The sequence below is a fragment of the Trichosurus vulpecula genome, chromosome 3, assembly GCF_011100635.1.
Source record: "Trichosurus vulpecula isolate mTriVul1 chromosome 3, mTriVul1.pri, whole genome shotgun sequence".
In the NCBI taxonomy this organism is placed as follows: domain Eukaryota; kingdom Metazoa; phylum Chordata; class Mammalia; order Diprotodontia; family Phalangeridae; genus Trichosurus; species Trichosurus vulpecula.
Genome location: NC_050575.1, coordinates 368954520 through 368977207, shown reverse-complemented (window position 1 = coordinate 368977207; position 22688 = coordinate 368954520). Strand labels below are relative to the sequence as shown.

At 36.2% G+C, this 22688-nt stretch overlaps 1 protein-coding gene across 1 annotated transcript in view; it reads left to right on the top strand.

Moving 5' to 3' along the window:
- CDH8 (cadherin 8) overlaps positions 1 to 22688 on the top strand; it is a 365426-nt gene that overhangs the window by 232042 nt on the left and 110696 nt on the right. The window contains exon 8 of the mRNA XM_036750041.1: positions 16197 to 16318. Coding sequence (XP_036605936.1) covers positions 16197 to 16318 — 122 coding nt within the window. The remainder of the gene's footprint in view (positions 1 to 16196; positions 16319 to 22688) is intronic.

Genomic DNA, 22688 nt, shown 5'->3' with positions numbered 1-22688 from the left:
TTAGCTGCAAACAAAATATGTTTCTAAACGAGCAATAATCAGTCTGATTTCAATAAACTGGATTTAGAGTAAATGAACAGAACGTAAAGGAACATCTCAATAAGACAAAGGCTCAGAGATGTTTTTGTTGTGATTTTTTTTTTCTTGCTAGTGTGGGAGAGTCAAAAGAAAAAAGTTGTTCAATAAAAAGCAAATTCTCTATTTTTTTAACTTGTGATATCATAGATCTATGTATTTCCCAGTGTGGAAACTCTCTTATGATCTTAGATAGTAGTCTGGGGCATTGAGAGATTAAATGATTTCCCATACTATTAGTATGTGTCAAAGGCAGAACTTCAATTCAAGTCTTCCTACCTTGAGGTTGGCCCCCTCTCCGCTACATCTGCTGCTTCCTTCTCACTTCCCATTTTCCTCTTCCCCCTTCAACTCCCTCCATCTTTCTACACAGGAAGCAGTAGCATCATTGAAATATAAAGATTTGGGTCCTGCAGGTTTATATGTTGAAAGATATCCCCATCCAGTTTTTACTGAAGCAAGGGATCTCATATTTCTAAAATAAAATTAGTCATACCTTTTTAGTAAGTGGCTTAGAAAAGGAATGAATATCTGGCACTTATATAGTGTTCTCAGGTTCGCAAAGCATTTACTCACACACAGATACATTATATATATGTATATATATATATGTATATATGTGTATATATATATGTGTATATATATATATGTATATATATATGTGTATATATATATATGTATATATATATACATATATATATATATATATAATCACTAGTTGCCCTGACTTCTGTCTTGCCAGTGGACTTCCATGACTCTAGAAGAGAGAGTGAAGCTGCTGACTTTATGCAATTCTGCCTGACTTAATTCTAATTCACACCCAAGTCATTGGTCTTCTTTGACAACAAAGGACAAACAAATGAACGTGCTATGTCATTCGTAGCTTGCAGTAATCCTATGATTTAGGTGCTATTATTATCCAGCTTTACAGATGAGGAAACTGAGCATAGAAAGGCTCAGTGAGTTACCCCTGGTTCATAGAGCTAGAAAGCATTTGGAGGCAGGATTCAATCTCAGGTCTTCTTTGCTCAAATCCAGCACTCTAGCAACTCTGTTACCTAGCTGTCTTTGCCATTACCACTCCCTCAGCTGATCTTCTTAGAGTGGAGGACGGATATTGTCAACCATTCCCTCAAGCTGATTATTTTAACCGGAAAAAATAATGTAAAAAAGAAAGAAAGAAAAACCCACAACATTTACTATTCACTTTTCCCTCTCATGTACTAACTAGAAAGCCTTAATGTCAGGAAGTGAGTTAATTTTAAATTATACCTGCAAGAATGCATTTGCCTTTGTGCCATTGAATGTAAATTCCAATCTCTCTCCAGGGTTTCCTATTCTCCAAATAGAAAAGTTAAGTCAGTGCCACCCTCACATTCTGATGGGGGAGGCAACACACATTGAACATGTCAGCTACAAGTACAATGGAAAGTCCAGTGATCATTAGAATGAATCTTTAAGCTCAATGGTAATCTTCTATAGCGCCATTAATAAAAACGCATTTGTTTCTGTTGTTGATCCATTACTACAATTCTATCAGGATGAATGTGAATATCAACTATGATAAAACTCAATAAGGACATATACAAAGCCTTCTGCTTGGGTCAAAAAATAATTTCAAGGTTATTGGATGGTTGGAAGCATGGTTAGTCAGCAGTTTATCTGAAAAAAAGCTTATTTTATTTATTTGTTTTAATAGGCTACAAACTCAGAATGAATCAACCGTGTGATGTGACATCCAAAGAAGATAATATGGTCTTAAAAAAGAGTCATAATATCCTGAAATAATATGGTAATAGCCCATCTTTATTATGCTCTGGTCACACTATATTGGAGATGTTGTAATCAGTGCTAGGTTCCACCATTTAAAGCCATTGAGCAGCCAGAGGAAGCAACTATTATATCAAAGGGTCTTGTTTTCCTTTCTTATGAGGATCAGCTGAGGGAACTGGTGATGTTCATCTTGGAGAAGACTCTTTTGTATACATCCTTATGTGTGTGAGTGTGTGAAGTCATAGATGAATTTTAAAAATTGGTTTCCCTTCAAACCCTATATATTTTCAACTTATCAACTTAAAAACATAATTTTGAGAAGGGGTCCATAGTCTTCAGCAGATAGGCAAAGGGGTCCATGACACAAATAATGTTAGGAAGGCCTTCTCTGGAGAGTGTATATTTTTAAATCAGTTCTCCTCTGAAGTCATTGAGGGAACTTCCTTTTTATCTGCATCTCTGGCATAACTTCCTAGGAACAAAAACATTGCTGGAAGTTAAACGCATTTTTAGATAGTGCATCCCAACTTAGGAACAGAATACTAATTTCTGACATCAAGCTCTATTTTTCATCATTACTTGAAATTGCTTTACTAGTATCATTTGTGATTCAGATATTGTCCTGTGTTCTCTCACTTTCTCATAATATTTCCAAATTTGCATGACACACAAATAGCATTACTGGTGCTCTAGATTGTTGGGTTACATGATAGATTTAGTATGTCCAAAATCAGTTTATTAACCTTCCCATTACAGGAAATCCTTTTGAAATAAAGCTCTTCATCCCTTCTCTTGGAAGCCAATATAATTACTTTGTAACCGGTCTTTCTTCTTCCATTACACTTTCTCTTTTATCTACCCTCCACACCGCTGCCTTCATACATGTCATAATATACCAGCAACATCTTCTTAATCCTTTATCCCAAAACTCTTCCTGTGGCATTCCATGGCCTAATGAATAAAGTGTAAGCTCTTCATTCTGGCATTCAGGGCCCTTTAAAATCCCATTCCACTCTATATTCCCAGCTTTATCTTGCAGCACTTTCCTTTACATAAAATATGTTCTGGTCAAAGCAGACTATGCTGTTTAGGTTCCTCTGATCTGTTGAAGTTTCTCTATTCCTTTAAGAAGGCCCCAAATCACATAGCACTGAATGCAAGAAGCTAGCCCTATGCTTCTCGAATTCTACAGACCCCTTTTGCCCCTAGCTCACCCATAGGCAGCTGGTGGCATAGTAGATAGTTTACTGGGCCTGGAGTCAAGGTGACCTGAGTTCAAATCTGGTATCAGATACTTACTAGCTGAGTTACCTTGAACGAGTCACTTAACTTTTGTTTGCCTCAGTTTTCTCAACTGTTAAAGGAAGATAAGAATAACCCCCTTTTTACAGAGTTGTTGTGAGAATCAAATGAAATATTTGTTTAAAAAAACAACACTTACAGCACAGTGCCTGGCAAATAGTAGGCGCTATATAAATATTTATTCCTTTGTCTTCCCTACTTGAAAGTAATCTCCCCATGTACAGATTTTTCAGGAAAATAAAATTCTGTACCTTTTATATTTTTTTATTCCTACTTTCTCTTGAATCACAAATTTATTTGTGTATATGTTTTCTTTTCTTTCCACTAAAATGTAAATCCTTGATAACAGTGCCTAGTTGTATACTTACTATCTGTCTTTGCGTTCTGAGCATCTAGCAAAATCTCTTGCAAATAATAGGAACTTACTTAGTGTTTACTGAATAGGATTTAGAGACAACATGAGGAAGTAAAATGTCAGACATGAAGCCAGAAGACTTGCGTTCTTCAAGTTCCAATGCTGCCAGCTACCACCCAAGGAAGCCTTCCCCAACCCCTCTTAATTCCAACATTCAATATTCAGTAAACATTTATTAATTGCCTACTATGTTCCAGGCACTATGATATGTGCTGAGGATACAATTAATAAGGCAAAAATAGGTCCTGCACTCAAGCAGATTTTGTGGTGGTTCTTCCTTCGTTCTTGTCTTGAAGAGGACCATGACATCAGGAAGATGATGTTATGACTTGCAAGGGAATTGGATTTGAGTGAGGAAAGGCTGTGCAAAGTCACCAGCTTCACTCTTCTTCTCCAGAGCCGTCTGGGTCCAGTGGCTTGATATTGATGCAGTGGGAGACATTGACCCTTTTAAGCTAAAGTCTTTTCAGGTTCTCACTTTGAGTGAGTCAAGACCCATCCAGTGAATAGGCCTCTTTAAGAAATGAGTCAAGGGATGGCCCCTTTAATAAAAAAAAAAATCAAACTGGGAGGGGAAGACCCTCAGGGTTGCCTGCCCAACGAGAAATAGTTACAATTTACATTCACTCTGAGCCAGGAGGGCCCCAAAAAAACAACCATTAAGGTTTCTTTCTCAAGGCCAAGCATTAAACCCCACTCACTTTGAATCTCCTGGATTGGACAACAACAGGTCCCTGCCCAAGCTTCATTTGATAATTGTTTTTTGGGCCCTCTTGGCTCAGAGTGAATTTAAATATTTAGTAATTGTTTCTCTTTTGGCCTCCCACTGCACCCTGGGACATTTTCAGTTGTCCTGATCAATATCAGATCACTGGACCCAGATGGCTCTGGAGGGGAGGGTGAAGCTGGTGACTTCGCACAGCCTTCCCTTGCTCAAATCCAATTCACTTGCAAGTCATGTCATCATCTTCCTGATGTCATGGTTCTCTTGGAGAACGAAGGACAAACCACAACTTGTGACTTGTCTGAGCTGCCTGAACAGGGACCCAACTGGCCGGTTCCAGTTAGGCAACCCAGCTTGACCCTCCCCTCTTCTCCCTTTCTCTTCCCTCCCCTCCCCTCCCTTTACCTGAGGGTGTTCTGTCCAAAGGAAGGTAAATTTTGATGGCTGAAAGCTACCTAGTTAATTTGGGGTTTACCGGCTAAGTTTCTTTCTCAAAGGCCAAGCATTAAAACCAACTCACTCTGAATCTCAAGAAGCTTATGGGAGGGAGACAACACATAAGGAAGCAGAAAAGGTGAGGGCGGCACCAGAAGGTACCCAGCTCAGGGCCTTCTTATTTGGTGGAGTTGAAACCTGGCAGAACAGTAGACACAGAATGGAATGAACCAAAAAGTCCAGTTTCAGCCTTCTATAAAGGAAAGTATTGGGAGGAATTTGGTACTCCAGGCTCTAGCCTCCCAATCAGGAGGGACAATAGGCTGAGGGAGGTAGTGTCAGTCCAGGTTTGCTTTAGCAGCATGGCCATAAGTTTAGAGGTATTGAGCTTACTCCAGGAGGGATACCTTCTTCAGTGGAGTTGAAACCAGGCAGAGTAGTAGATGGAGAGTAGAGTGACATTCCAGTACCTTCCTTCTGTTAATTATTTCCTAATTATCCTGCATACAGCTTGCTTTGTATATTTTTGTTTGCTTGTTATCTCCTCCATTAGATAATGAGCTCCTTGAGGGTAGAGACTGTCTTTTGACTTTTTTGTATGCCCAGCACTTGGCATAGTAGGCACATAATAAATTGTATTGATTAATCAATTGACAATAAGCTTCGTGACCTTGGGGCAATCAATTATTCTCTCTGGGTCTCAGGTTCTTTGTGCATAAAATGATGGAATTGAACTATATAACTTTTAAAATCCCTTCTAGCTCTAGCATCCTTTGATTTAATCTGGAATAGATAAAAAAGGTCAGGAGAAATCCTTGTTGCCGGAACACTAGTGGTAATAAGAGGAAGAGAGATATAGCAGAATGGATGCTATGCTTGCTAGATAGCATCTGTAAATGATAGGTAGCAGTCCACAGAGCTGGAAGGGAGCTCAGAGGTCATTGAATCCAATCTCCTTTTATAGATGGGCAGGTAGATGGCACAGTGGATAGCATACCAGGCCTGTAGTCAGGAAGACCTGGGTTCAAATCCAGCCTCAGACACTTAGTAGCCGTGTGACCCCGGGCAAATCTGTTTGCCTCAGTTTCCTCATCTATAAAATGAGCTGGAGAAGGAAATGGCAAGCCACTCCAGTATCTTTGCCAAGAAAACCCCAAATGGGATCATGAAAAGTAAGACATGAGTAAAACAACTAAATCTTTTATTGATAAAGAAATTGAAACCCATGGAGCTTATGTGACTTGCTCAGGGTCAAAAAGGTAGTAAGTAGGTAGAATCAGAAGTTGCACACAGGTCCTCTGGCTCCATGTCTTCATTATGTCTCCTGATATGAGTTCAAATTCTAACCTTGCTTCTTACCAACTCTGATCTCAAGTAAGTCATTCCCTTCTTCTTTGCCTTAGCTTCCCCATAAGAAAAATGATATCAATAATATTTTTATTCTTCCCGGTACAAGGTTTCCTGCATGTAAATATTTTGTGAAAGGGAGCATGCTACATATGGGTAAGAGCTTAGCTTCAAGGCTGGGATGTACAGTGGTTAACCACTACAAAGGCACCTCAGAGTACTTCTCTAGAGCAGACACTATATTTTACGGCAGCCTCTTAGCCATCACCTCAGTGGCTTCATTAAAAATTTAACACAACAGATTGTCTTACATTGCTCATAAGTTTGCATTTATAGGACTAATTTATTTTTTAAATCGGATTTCAACAACTCATAATATTCTGTCAGTATTTACCTTTCACTAATACATGGATGGGCAGATGGCTGTCCAGATCATAATGCAGATGGAGGGACTGATGATGTATGGATGAGAATATGTAGATCTCTTTACATTCATATATATTCTAAGTACTTAATATTAGAAGCTGTGGGTGAAATATCATCATTTTTATTGTCAACAGCTCCACACCGAGGTACTAGGTTGGTGTATAATCAGTTCAAACCGCAATGCTAGTCATTTATCCTGAATAATGTATTTGTTTACTTACGTTGATGTGCCACATATATCTTGGTTACATGTCACAACGAATATAAAACTCACCGTGGCCAAAGTGTAGAACAGAGAAGAGATGGGTCCAGGAGTCTTCCTGCCTTTGCAGTCAGAGCCTTCACTGAGGAGCACATCCCCTTAATTACTGTTCTGCAATTCTGAAGGGCATTGACCACATAGCTATTGCAATTCACATAGGATTCAAGGTAATAACACAGTAAACTCAAGTTGTACCATTGAGTAAGCCAAAAACAATACATTTCATGACTTAATTACTGGGAAATTAATGGAAATAGAGTATCAAAATGTGATTTTTAAAATGGAGATATAGAAGCTACTCTAGACATTAAAAGACAAATGATTGCAATGTTTTAGATACGAATTCCATTGCTACAATGTGCCATCTTAATGTGATTACAAAACCCTTCTTTTGACACCATCATATTTGAATTTATATTATCCTGTGCATGTGGGTGCATGGGGGTTGGGCATGGAAAATAGAACATATCATTGAAAACCTTCTGTGGTTTTAAGATCATGCCCTCCAAATGATATACTGTACAAATAGAAACACATGGGTCATATTTCACTGACCTTTTGAATTCTGTTGATCTGATGATAAGATTTAAATTGAGAGTCTACTGAACACATATATTTATATTTATTATGAGTGGGTGGTTAAATCATAGAAGTTAAGAGCAAAGTTTAACACAGAACTGGACATTTTCTGAGATTCATTTAATTTTAATATATTATATTTTTTAAAAAGCACCAGCACAACTCAGATAGTCTATTTTAATGTGTAATGTATAAGAGAGACAGAGACAGAGAGGGGAGGAGGGAGTTGAGAAAGTCTTGAACTAGGATGGTTCTTGGTTAAGGGCAATCCTCTTAAGAGGTTTTAAAACTATTTTAAATATATAAATCTAAAAATGTAGTAGGGTTCCTATGCATTGTAAACTCAATGTGGCAGAAGTATTTGGCAGGCAAAACAGTTAATGTGCTTGTGAGTGGTATTAAAACAGGCTTAGTGTCCAGAATGACAAAAGTTATTAGTTTTGTTGTCTCAGCCCTTGACCGGACCCCATTTATTTAGTTCTGTGTACTTGAGTGCTATTATACGATGGTGGCCTAAGAGGATTGGTTGAAGGACCAGTGGATATTTAGCCTGGTGAAGACAGGGCTGGGGAAGGGTCCAGTCTGACAGCTGACTGCAAGCATTTCAAGGATTGTTAAGTAGAAAAGTGGTTAGATTTTCTGTTTGTTTCCAGAGGTCAGGACCAGGAACAATGGGTAGAAGTCACAGATTCTCTTAATATAAGGAAAGTATTTCCAACAATTCAAGCTCTCTAGGGGTGGGGGTGGCAATTTGTCATATCTGGCCATTGCTTGACTTATTAGCAGGGTTGTCATAGAGAAGATTCTTATTTATATACTGGTTGGACTATATATTCTATGGATATCAATTTTTTTGATCAGATTACGAATTGATTCTCGATCAGTGAATTTTTTGGTACCTCCCCTCAAAAACAGAAACATATCCAAATATTAGAAGGTTCTTGCAGGATAAGGACTGATATATCTTTTTTTTTTAATGATACTCTCTTTGGGTTAAGAACAAAAGCTAGTAAAATTCCGGTGGTTGCTGCAATCAAACTGTTTAGATGATGTGTAGCTTGGAAATGTTGACATGTAAATAAGAGAAAGTTTTTATCAAAAGAAGGCTCCCCAAAGGCATCCTCATTAGTGATTCTACTCTATAAAATGTCCTTTTTTCAAATCCCAACTCTATTGCTTTTTTTTTCATTTCACCATATATTGATAGATGGCAAAGGGTCAGAGCTTAGAACTAAAAGTGATTTTTGTGGCCCTCTAGTTCAACCCCTTTATTTTATAAATGGAAAAAAAGGAGGCCCAGAGAAGTTAACTGATTTATCCAAGGTCACACAGTTAATAAAGCAATATTAAAGAGGGAATTCAAATTTAGATACTCTGACTCAAGATCCAGCACTCTTTTACACTGAATCAATCCCTAATGATCTAAAAATGAACAAAAGCCCTTGGGGGATAATGTCTCCAAAGATAATAATAACTTTCATTTATTAAGCTATTTAAGGTTCACAAAACACTTTCTTTTCAACAACTCTTTGAAGTATGCTATACAAGTATTACCTCTGTTTTAAAAAGGAAGAAACAGGGGCTGCAAAATTAGCCCCACATCATGAAACTGCCAAGTATCAAAGGTTAGATTCAAACCCAAGGTTTAATTGCAAGACCAGCAATGTCTTTCCTCCCCTATAGTCAACAGAGGGGCCTTAATTCATTACCCCATTTCATGTTTCCCCATATTCCTGCTATTTTGGGGAAGGGAAAGGGGATTTTTTTCTTGTTTTCTTGTGTCTTGTCTTTCATTTATTCAGTTCACATTTTCCTGTTTTATAAACTTCCACTGTTTCCTTCATCCCCTATTCAATTATAAATTCACATATTTTGCATTCCCCTGTTGACTGTAATTTAGTGCTCATAGCTTCTATCCTTCTGCTTGTGGAAGCCTCAAGAATTATTTATCAAACCCCACCAGTATATTCAAATCTGTCAAATTCTTTCCCCCCCTCCCAAAACTAAAAAATGCTTGGCTATTTAACAGAAACCCTTGGAATCCAATTAGAACCAAATTTAGACAATAAAGACTTTTTGATTACATTTGATTAAGTGAAGGAGATAACTTGCTGGACAATTTTGGGGGTGAGTTGTGTGAGAGAGGGATGGTGGGCAAATGGGAAGGCTAAAATCCCACAGCCTTCAAGCCTCAGAAACTGCATTCACTGGAGAAGATTTCCCATCATTAAAGAAGAAAATAGATTGTGTGTGTGTGTGTGTGTGTGTGTGTTGGAGAGGGAGAGAGAGAGAGAGAGAGAGAGAGAGAGAGAGAAAGAGAGAGGATGTTTTCTTATTTTCCTGATCTGTGAATACATATACATATATGTATATGCATATGCGCATGTATATACATATATATATGCATTTTTTTCAGTTCATCCAAAGTGGGTTTCCCCAGGCTTGATTTCCAAACCTGTTTGTCCCCATCTCTTGAGTTGAGAAAATTAATTTTTTTAATGAATTCTCATCAAGTTTCTAATTATAATATCTTTATGTTTAATATTTGTCTTTCAGATGAAAGACAAACATTTGGGGGGCAGTCACAAAGGACATGAATAATTTCTTTAGAAGCTTATCTAATTAATTACACTGCTCTGTAATGTCTTTAAAATGTGAACTGCCCGTCATTTTATTAATTTAGATAAAAGTAAATCTTTAGTGTTTAAATATGACACTTGTGCTGAGAATCCTGATAAGACACTGTATTCATTGTTTGTGTGTTTATCCAGGGGAGATAAAGGGAAGGAAGATTGCTCAGAATGTTTTGGGCTGATGATTTCTATTTCAGCTTTCTATCCCATCAAGTGGTCATTTTGAAGGCCATTTATGGTATATGCACAGATAGAATGTTCATAGGGGAATATCAGCTAATCCTTACAGCCAAAGAATGCTTGAGGGGTAGAGTACTAGAGGGGAGTAAAAGAAAAAAGATGATCTGCTGCATTCCATGATTTGCGGACATCAGATGAGTTATTCTATCTGCTTGTATCTCACTGCTTAATCCAAAAACGAAGTCAAAGGATTCATTCTGACAAACACATTATTAGCTGAGCAACACTGGGAAAGCCATTTCTTTTCTCTGGACCTGTGTCTTCATGTTAATTAAAGTTAGCTTTAGATGACACCTAAAGTACTAAATTGTTTAACCATTTTTGGATAGAGACAATTTGGTTAAATGGAGAAGAGCGTCTGCCTAGGAAGCAACATCAATACAACATGTGAGAAATAAGGCTGTCAAAGGCAATAGTGTAAGGAAATAAGCCACTATTAGGCTAATGGAACCATGAGCTACTTTAAGAGGGCTATAGCTTCCAGGAATAGAGAGGTGATAACCCTATTGTACTTTAGCCTAGTCATACCTCATCAGTAGTATTGTGTTCAGTTGTGAGACAACCTTAAGAATAGAAATAATAAGTTAGAGGTTCTCCAGAGGTCAGAAGGGTAACCAGAATAGTGAAGGGCCCTGATTTCACACCACATGATGGATAAGTTGAAGGAAATTGAAATATTTAGCCAAGACAAAAAAAGAATCTGGAGAGTTAGGAGAAAAGACAAGATAGTTGTCTTCGGCTGTTATATTTAGGAAGAATAAAAGTTTCTCTCCCCTTTGTACCCTTCCAAGAGGACAGAACCTGGAGCAATGTGTAAAGTTGCAAAGAAGCAAAGTTAAAGTGAATATGGGGAGAGACATGAGACCATCCTATAAATGATCATTGCGCAAAAGTCAAATGGGCTACCTCAAAAGATAATGGATTCTCCGTCCTTGGAGATCTTACTCTGGATGACCTTTTGTTAGAGTAGGGATTCCTTTTGTATATGGATTGAACTAGATGGCCTTTCATGTCCCTCTCAGTTTTCAAATTGTGTGATTTTATGACTAGGGGAGTCTATTTTTCTCTACTAAATGTATCTGGGGAAGGTACTAAAAAGCATTATCTTTTTAAGACTCATGGAGGTTTCAGAGTACATTTCCCTATTTCTGCAAGTTTACTATGTCCATTCTGCAGATATTTTTTCACATGGCAAGAACTGTGAATGAAAATCGTAGCAAGATTAAATTTAGCTTCTTTTATTGACTAGAACTGTACATCCTTATAGTCCCAGGGTACAACATACAGTAGATTAGAGGGAAGAAAACAGAGCCCCCAGTAGTGAATAATTATGCTGAGGACACCATTTCAGTAAACTCCAAACCAAGGGAAATAGGCATAACAAAAACAAGTCACATTTTTTTTAGAGTTTTATACTCACAAAGGCTTTTATTAATTTTTAAATTAAATTATTTTTTCAGTTAATTAAAAATATTTCCCTTTCACATCATTTGTATAAAAAAAGTTAAAAAATACTAATAACAAATATTTGTAGTCAAGCAAAACACCACTACTCTATGAGCTAGACAAGACAAATGACATATATATATATATATATATACATATATATATACATATATATATATATAATTTTCTTTTAGAGCAGAGGACACAGAGTGTTGTCAAGGCAAAAGTTTTCTCAAGATTATACAACTAATAAGAAACTGAACTAAGACCCCAAGTTAGGTCTCATTACTTCAAACAAAATGCTTGATCGTACATTCATTGGAGAGGGGTTGAAAGCAGGACACCCAGGCAATGTTCCTGTGTTGGGTTATTTGATTCAGGATGATGGGCCTTGTCCGTATCATGGGGAGAACAAAAATAAAGAATTTTGGAAGAATGAAAAATCACAAGAAACTTTCGAGTATTCCTGGCCTAAATAGTTCAGATACGATTCAATTCAATAAACATTTACTATATGCCTACAATGTGCAAGGCACTTACTAAGATGCTGATCATTAGTGCAACTATTCCTGGTAAATTGTATATTTACATTCTAGGAAAAAACTGTTTAGGGAAAGAGAATGGTAAGAAAAGGTCGGTAAGTGAGTCAGTCAGTTAACAAGAATTTATTAATTATTTACAGTGTGCCAGACACCGTGCTGCGCTCCGGGGATACAGAGAAAAGAAAAACAGTCCCTACCCTAAGGAACTTCCATTCTAATGAAGGAGACAATAATTCAAATAGCTAAGCATATACAAATGTATACTGTAATATGAGAGGGGAAGACTAACCACTGGGGGATGATCAGAAGGTGGAAAGCCTCCTGCAGAAGGTGGGATTTGAGATAGAAGGTGCACAGTTTGTGGATTAGATTGGTCTGGTTCATATTCCTCTTGTTTTCTTCAGAGGGCAATATTTTCATCCTTGAACTTTTCTTCCTTCTGTAGTACTACAATGCAATACGTTATGAAGTTGGGCTTTTTTTTTTCTGTTACTGCTATCTTCCTCTGGTCATAGAATCAGAGCATATTAATGGGTGAAAGGTCCTCTAGTTGAAAATAGCAACAATAAGTAGCATTCACATAGGGCCTTAAGGTGTTCAAATCTCTTGAGAAATATCTGATTTTATTCTCACAATAACTACTATGAGGCAGAGTCTATTACTATCCCATTTTATAGATAAGGAAACTGAAGAAGAGGGAGACAGCTTCCAAAATGGCTTTCTTACTGTTCTTCAGTCATGGTATTCCATCCCACAGGGCCTTTCATGCCTTTGTTCTGGCTGTCCCCAATGCTAGGAATGCACTCTCATCATGTACCTAGATTCCTTCAAGGCTTAGCTCAAGTGACACCTTCTATGGGAAACCTTTTCTCATCCCCTCAGGTGTTAATGCTTTCCCTCTAAAAATATCTTATATAAGATATTAATTATATATCTATGCATGTGCAAATGGCCAGCTTTGGCTAGATTGGAGTTGTCTTGAAGGCAGGGACCACTTCACTTTTGTCTATTATCTTAAGGCACAAAGCCTAGAACAAACTAGTTGTTTAATAAATGCTAACTGATTGATTAATAGACATGCTTAGATGCTGAAAGTGCTATTTGTCCCATTAAATAAAAACATAAGGTCATATAATTTAAGAGCTGGGAGACCTAGGCCATACCTTAAGGTATGAATAGATACTTCTGATATTCAGCTTCCACTCAAACTTACACCGACCAAAAGCAGTGTTGTGCCAATTGAGTGTTTGCTTATTCATTCACCAATCAAGACACCTCAGTCCAGGGTGGGAGATTTGAAACTGAAATGCTTAGCTTCCCTAGGGAAAGCTAACAGATTAGAGGATTATAAAAAGAATCTAGGCATAGTAAGTAAAAATGTCCTACTGGGAGGGGGGTGTGGCAACACAAATGGAAAGGAAAGGTTCAGGATATGATAGACTCTATGACAATAAAAATAGCTAGCATTTTATATAGCACTTTAAGATAAGCAAAATACTTTACAACCATATCTCAGTTGATTGTGTACAGTATTATTATGCCCATTTTACAGTTCAGTAAACTGAGGATAATAGAGGTCAAATGACTTGCCAGGGTCACATAAGTAGGAAACATTGGAGGCAAGATGTGCATTCAGATCTTGACTCTGTTCAGTGTTTTATCTACCATACCACCAAGAAAGGTATGATTAGGAATATGGTGTTCAGAATATCACAAGTCACATGACCTTGAGGAAAATCATCTTGTAATTAATAAAAATAAGACATGTTAAGAGGTTGAATCATTTTTAGTGCTTTCCATTACAGCTATATTAAATTTCAATATTCAGCACCTCCATGATGCTTTTCCTGATCTCTCCCCTCAGATATGTCTTTTTCTTCCTCTGAACTCCTGAATAACATGTTTTCCTCTCTTAGGCACTTATCATACTTTATTTTATAATATAGTTATTTGAGTTCCAGGCATCTCCCTGGCTGGACTAGAAGCCCCTTGGTATCAGAGATCATGTCTTATTAATCTTTATATGACCTTCAGCAACATAATTCAGAGTTCTCTCTGCATGTGGTAAGGGCTTGGCAAATACATATAGATTGAGGAAGTGTTGAATACATTGGCAGGGATCGGAGTTATGTTGTAGGGAGTTAAAGATAGATTTCAGGGGCCTAAAAAAGGCTTCGAGGCTTATAACAGACATTCATTAAAACACACTAATTAATTTATTTTAAAAGCTATATGAAGGGGCAGCTAGGTGGCACAGTGGATAGAGCACTGGTCCTGGAATCAGGAGGACCAAAATTCAAATATAGCCTCAGACACTTACTAGCTGAGCAAGTCGCTTAACCCCTATTGCCTTAAAACACATATGTGCGCACACACACACACACACACACACACACACACACATACACACACACATAGTATAATAATCATGGCAAAAAATTCAATAATTTTGAAATTGAAAGGGAGAGGCAAGTAAGAAAGTAACATGAGGTAATAAGAAGGTCAAGGAAAGACATATTTAAGCAAAGAATGAACTCTACTAATTTGAAGAACATATTTATGAGTAAAGGAGATACTGAAGATGGTTAAGAAAACAAGGTCTAAATGGAAGTATGAGGGATGATGTGGAAAGCCCAGGTTGAAACATTAAAAGTAAAATCTTGGAGCAAGAGTGTCTATGTTTAGGATGAGATTAGAAAGAGATAAAAGATGTTCTTGGCATGAGGAAGTATTTTCTATAAGGGAAAAAAACTTGATGATTGTAATGATCTAGATTTTATCAACATTATAAAGAAAGATCAGGATTTGGAAATATATTCCCAAAACAAATATTTCGTCTCACTTGGTTTTCCCTGTTAATACTCAGTGTCATGCAAATAGAAAGGTAAATAAACAATCAACCATCTCCAAAGCATTGTATATAATTCATAAAAGATCACAAGCTCATTACCCTGTGGATAGAGAAGTAAATGGCACTACATTAAAAAAATTGAGGGATGATAATATACCCAAATACTGCACAATTTATCAATCATTTTGGCAATTAAAATGAGGGAAAATAAGCAGAAAATATATTTTATGTAAAGAGCCAAGTGTGGAGGTCTCAGCCATTCAAATTGCACATGAAAGTTATTATAATTAATAATAATTATAGCTGACATATAGCACTTACTAATGAGCCATCAAGCATTTTATAGTTATTATCTCATTTGGTCCTCACAACAATCCTGGGAGGTTTAAGTGACTTGCCCAGATTCACAGACCTAGTAAGTGTCTGAGACCAGATTTGAACTATGGTCTTCCTGACTCCATACTTAACACTCTATCCACTGTACCATCTAACTCAGTAAGTGATGAATACTTTTATTAAAGATGATCTGGGTTCATTCCTATCAAGAAAGCTGCAGGGGTCAATTGACCATCAAATATTAATGAAATGGAGTGCTAGAAAAATTCCCAATACTGTCTGATTGTACTCTTTTCTAAGCTCACTCTTCATCTTGTACAATTTGGTCTGAGCTATCCATCGTCTTTTTTAATGCTGAACATAATATATGGGCAGTCAGAGCGACTAATAGAGTAAAATGTACTGTATTCTGCCAAAGATAAACAAAGAAATCAATCCTGGTTGTTTACAGCATCCCTCCCCTCGTGTATAATATGCTTTATCAATAAAACAAAGCCTGATACATCAGAGGGGAAAAAAATCTTCTAATTTAGTCCAAGAAGGTTGTCATCAAGTAAATATCTGACAAAGATTATTCGAGAAAGATTTATTCTCCTTTTTGATGATGCAGCACTGGCTGATTTTATTTGTTGGATGGTCAGATGCTATGACAAAAGTGTCCTATTTTAGAATATCATACAGTGATACACACACATACATACACACACACTTCACTTTATAGGAGACCATCTTTTAAGCCCATTAAATTGTGTGTGTAAGGTAAAATAAAGTAAAATACACTCAATGCTTGTTATTTTTTCCTTCCCATAGGGAACCACAGTCAAATATCTCGAGTACCTGTTGCTATAAAAGTGCTGGATGTCAATGACAACGCCCCCGAATTCGCATCCGAATATGAGGCATTTTTATGTGAGAATGGAAAGCCTGGCCAAGTAAATATCTCCATGTTGTTAATCCTGAATGTGTTTTTATACCACTGTCTCATGATTGAATAACTAAAGTATAACCCATGTTTTTAATATATATGTTAGCAAAGCAGTTAGTGAATATGTTAAGTAGGTTAGAGATACAGAGGTTGTACTTGTTCTCATGTGTGGCAGCTCGTCCTACTGATGTTAGAATCAAGATGGCCAAATTGGCTTGAAAAGTAGAGTACCTAGCTGTTCCATATATCCAAAAGGGAAATAGCATATTAGAGATATCTTTTGGGTGAAAAAAAGGCTTGGGAAATAAACAAAAATATGTGGGTTTGAGGTTAGGGTAGTAAAGCTCTTTGACTTTACAGGGTAAGGGAGAAAGAGGAAAAACATGAAATTGAGACTTGTTCATTATATCAGTGCCTAAGCTATTATACTGAAGAGGAATTTTCAAGCCAAAACAAAATGGTTTAAAAGAAGATATGTGATATAAAAGTATAAGAAACCTCCAAAATAAGTAGGGTAGATAAACATAAGATAAGCAAAATTTTAGTCACCAAATTGGCATGAACTGTGTGGGGATTTTCTTTTCTTAGTCATATAGAGTATTGACTTTGATGGAGCTCTAACATCATTGGTTGGGGGACTCCTGCTACCAATATATATCATTACTCATTCATAAATTTTCCCAAACAAAAATCCAGCTCATTATGGCAGAGAGACTAGCTCTTGAAGGCTTCAACAATACCGTGTATTCTCTGGCAGATACTATGGGCCCTTCAATAGACTGTGTATCTGTTGGCTAACAGTCAGGTAGCTAAGGGAGTAGAGATTCATCACTGGTGGTGAATCTGGTGGGATACAGAACCTCTTGAAATCAATTATTAAGGTTTGGAAGAGCTGTGATTTGTCTCAGTAGAGGGAGCATCCACACAGAAGTCTAGGTAATAAGAATAAGGATAATAAGTTGATAATTATAAAAATTATTCATATTTTCAGCTAATAATAGCTGACAGTTATATAGTCTTTTAGGTGTGAAAAATGCTTTACATACATTATGTCCATTTTTTTTGCTTCATACTAGTGTATATAGAAATGATGGGGGGGAGGGGAGGGCAAAATCTCAATACATGTTAAAATGGAAATAGGCCAATGTTAAGTTCAACAGAAACAAGAATGTAATATCGTTTTTACCAAGCTGCCAATGTACTGTATGTTTTTGAAATTTACCGTTTTTCAACTTCCTCATTTATTTCTGGATGGTGACATTTTAATTTAAATAAACAGCAGCTGACAGTATGACACTAGAGTTGTTAATCTAACTATTCTTGTGCCTCATGTGGGTGTTAGGAATTAAACTTACTATTTGCCAAAGCAGGTACCTGACAAGGCAGATTTGTTTTTTTTTCTTCAAAGAAAGTTATACTGTAGCTTTATGCATTGTTTAATCATTAAAAAAGATCAATGTTTTGATCTTCCAGGACAAAAGGGGGTTTTCCTGCACAACTATCACAGCATTTGAGCTCTCTACATTTATCCTAATTATAACAGTTTTTTTTTTGTTTTGTAAAATAATTATTTTATAAAATAATTTATTTAAATCCCAAATTTGAAGTAGTATGATTGATATTTTAAAATACCGACACATGATTGTTGTTCCCCTCAAAATGGTTACCCTGGGAGTCCACATACTTCAAGAATGATACAAGACATGGTCAGAATATGTTTTGGAACTCCTGAGAATTACCTTCAGAGCCTATGTCACATCGTCATCTGACTCTGACACAATAGGATGAATTCTACATAAACAAAATGAGGCAGTGAGTGATTGTGCAAAGTATATTGTACTGAGGGTGTATGTAATGCCCAGGCCCAAACTAATCATATCAATTTGAATGCATCACTTCATTTCTCTGGACTTCATTTTCCCTATCTATAAAATGAGAGGATTGTCATGAAGCAATGGCTCTTTACATTGTTTATGTCATGGATCCCTTCGGCAGTTTGATGACGACTTTGGACCCCTTCTCCAAATCACTTTTTTAAATGCACAAAATAAAATACTCAGGCTTAGGAAGGAAACCAATTATATTGTAATACATTCCTTAAAATAATAAAAATAAGTTGACAGGCTCTATCTAGGTCAAGAACCCCTGGAACAGAGGATTATTAATGTTCCTTCCAGCTCTAAAGTCAATGATTTTTAGGTACCTGATGTCAAAGAAAGAAAACATTGACTTCACTCACAATTTTAATAAACCCAACATTATGCCTTAGGAAGATAAGTAGGAATTTTCCAGTGGTCATTTTAACATTTTGATTGACAACTTACTCTAGTAGCACCTATGCCAAAAATGTAATGGGCACATGATCTCACTGATGAGAATTCTCTTTTCACCAGGGCAGATCACAATCTATCCATGCCTTCTTATTCTTTGTGGTTCTTATTTATGTCTTTCAATGACCGTTCTCTAGAGCATACACCCAATGTGCTAATGGACCTTTTTTAAAGTAGTGCATGTTTCCTGGATGCTTGAGCTATGCTTGACTGTCTACCTATTTTTCTTCCTCTAAACTGTTAACACATCCACTTTCTTTTCTAATAATTATTTTTTTTTTCCTGATCAAACATCCACTTAACATTGTCCTTTGGAGCACCTCGTCTTCATTCTTCAGACTGTCATTCTGTATGATTTCTAGCCATATGACCTCAAGTGGAGAATACTAGCGTAAAAAATGCATTCTTTGGAAGCTTGGGATAGTTGCAAGCACTGCAGAATTTTCCAAATGTGATCCAGCCTTCTTTCATCCTATTCAATTGTACATCTGGGTCACTGTCTATTTTTGTGCCTTTCCAAGTTATTTGTACGGATGCACTAAGTGGATTCTCCTTCAAGCTATTATCATAATTTAGTAAATATGCATTCTTCATATACTTCTCCCTCCCCTAATGCACATCGCTAAGTGAATATCTTTCAAATGACAGGGTATCTCAATGAGGATTCTTTTTAATATTCTGGGGATTGCTGCAGTCAGCATAATATGAACAGGAGAATTAAGGATTAAGAGAATCATTGAGTTAAAAGGCTCATCTGAGACCCTCTTGCCCTCTACCTGGATAGGAATCGTTTTTACAATGTAACCAACAAGTCTTCCTCCAGCCTTACTTGAGGACTTCTAGAAAGAGAGAACCCATCAACTCCTGAAGCAGCCCTTTCAATTTCCTGTGTTTTAATTGTTAGGAATTCTTTTCCTTATATAAGGATTAAATTTCACCATTTGAAATTGGTCCTATGGGGCCAAGGGATACAAATCCATTCCCTTTCAACTGATAATCCTAAAACACTTTATCATATATCTTCTAAATTGTCAGTCATCTAAGAAAACCATTCACATTCACCTTAGCAGAGCAAAGGAGACTAGTGTTATCTTCTACTACTATTGACCTGTATGCCTCTGTTCATGAAACCCAAGGTTTCATTAGCTTTCTTAGTTAATATATTCCACTATTGACCTTGACATTTACAGGGAATCCTTCTATTTTGATTATTTGCTTGTTAGATTGGTTGTTCAGGACATCCCCTATATCACTGGTGGATACTTTCATTGAATGTATGTTTCCCTGTTTCCTGCCTTACTTGATTTTCTCTACACCTAATCATTCTCACACAGCCTTGGCTAGTTTTGACACTATAAACAAATCTCAATCTCTCTGAGTCTCAACATCCCTAGCAGTAAAATGAAAATTATAATTCTTTTGGTACTTAATCTGGTTATAGTGAGGATCATTTGAAATAATACATGTAAAGTACAGTGCAAAGCTTAAAATCATATATCAAACCAGCCAATATCATTATCATCATCAACATTTTTATTTTGATAATCAGAAGATTACTGTGGTATCACCTCTCACAGAATCTTGTATGATCTTAATGTATGCCTAGGAAGACATCTTGTTAGAGAAGAGACTTTAACATTGTATTTTGCCCTGCTTAGTGAAACTTGTCAGCAAACCATCAGCTAAGTGAGGATAATAACTTTCTATACTTTTCATTCAACTTTGTGCAACAGTGAAGATAAAGTTTCCCATAATGAGTTGCTGGTCCTGTGGTTCTGTTCTCTTTTTATTTCTCTGTCAAGGATATGCTACATATATGCGTAAGACATTAATAATTCGATGTTTTAAAAAAAGTAGGCTTATATGTTGGAAAATGCTCATGTGGTTTCACTTAATTTTTTTTTTTGGCGGGGAAACAGTACCATCCTTGTTCTCTTCTGATTTAAAAGGAATCATCTGAAATTCAAGATATTCTTAAAACTGATGAATGAGCATCTTTAAAACTGTCTCTTCCTGGATAGATTTTCACTGTATTTATTTTTTTAGGTCCAGCAACTCTTTTTTTGGATTTGCTTTCTTGATTGATCGTTATAATTTCTTGTTTACACTGTCATCAAAGATAAGAGCAGATTGCCACAGATGGCAGATCTGTTCTGTTTCTCATCTATTTGTTTTCCTCTTTACAGTTTTATGTTTAAGAGTTCTTGAGATGATAATTTTAAGGTAGTGTCATGCCAAGCATTCTGAAGACTTATTTTTCATATATGTGTGTGTATGTGTATATACGTGTATGTATACATATGCATATAATACATATATGCAATACATATATATGGTGTATGTATATTTGTGTGTGCATATATACATATGTCAATATATCCACATACTATATATATGAATCACTGGTCATATGATTCTATTCCCTTTTCATTTCTCTGTTAGTATAGTCTAGATACATGCATAAGATATTCACAACATGATGTCCTGAAATACCCTATATAAGCACTAAATATTGTGTATATAGATATAGATATGTGTGTATTGTGTATATATAGATGTATAGATACATGCATACGTATATGTTGTGTATATGTGTTTATGTGTGTCTCTAGCTTCCCTTGGAAGGATATAGAACAGATTTTCTGCATCTGCTAAATACGCAAATTATATAGCATAATCATTGTGTTTATATAGGATCTGCAAAGCACCTTTCATGATCTCCCCAGCTGCTACCCCCTCTTCCTACTAATTATCTAGTATATATCTTGCATAAACTTTTATATGCATGTATTACCTCTGTGTAGACTGTAATCTTCTTGAGGGAATGTTACATTTTTCTTTGTGTACCCTAGGGACTAGAAGAGCATCTGACAATAGGTATTTGTTGATTGATTATATTCCTGATGTTTACTAATATTGAGGAATTTACATATGTATACACATATACATACACACACACATATATATACATATATATATTAATCACACACATGTGTATATATATTTAAATGCAGTCCCAGCTGTAATGGAGCTTCAGAAAACTTCATGTTCCAATATTATTATAGAATTACCTTGATTCTTTAGTAAATTTAAACCTTTAGCCCTAATTTTCACAATGAATTTTCTTTTAAATAAACACATTTTTCAACATTTTTAATCTGTGTTTTGGATGATGGGGCAAGACACTTCATAAGCTATCTATCATAGACCACACTCCCTTCATTAAAAAATAGCAACCTATTCAGAAATGCTCTGTATTAGCATCATGTCCTAAGCCTTTTTTAACACAGAAAATAACAGATTTTAGAGCTGGAAGGAAACTTTGAGGTCATCTAATCTAATCTCTTTATTTTAAAAAACAAGGAAACTGCTCTAGGTAGTAAGTGGGAAAGCTGGAATTCAAACTTAATTCATCTCTCTCTAGGTCTAGGATAGCACTTTAACAAGCCACCTTTTGTATTTGCTGAAGCTAACACTGAGTTTGATAATAATTGACTTTAAAAAGGATCATAGGAATTAGACTTAGAAAGAACTTTATAGATAACATAATCCAAAATTGTACAAATGAGGAAACCACCATGTAAGGAACTATTCAATATCTTCCACAGAACTAAGCTTTTGAATTCAGAGCCTCTCATTCCTACTCCAATGTTCTGTCCCCACTATACCATGCTTCCTGTTAAGAATTTTTCTGAGTAAGTCTTTCAAGCACAAACACTCTTATTTTATAAATTATTGCAGTGGTTAGCACAATCCTAATTAGCTAGTTTTGAAAGTACAGTAGCTATAAGTCAAAAGCTTTAAGTCAAAAGTTGTGCCAAAAGCTGAAGCTTCCAAAAATGCATGAGAATGTGTTTTCCTTTTAAAGTGACATTCATGTCTTATGCTATTGCTGTTTGGATTCCAACATTCTAATACATTCTGCTATGTAAGGTCTGAAGGCAGAGCTTTGGTTCCATATTAAGTCACAGTCAAAGCTTATCAAAAGAATGGAGTTCTTTCTGGATGACTAATGTGTAATAGGACCAAACTAAAAATATGAATTGC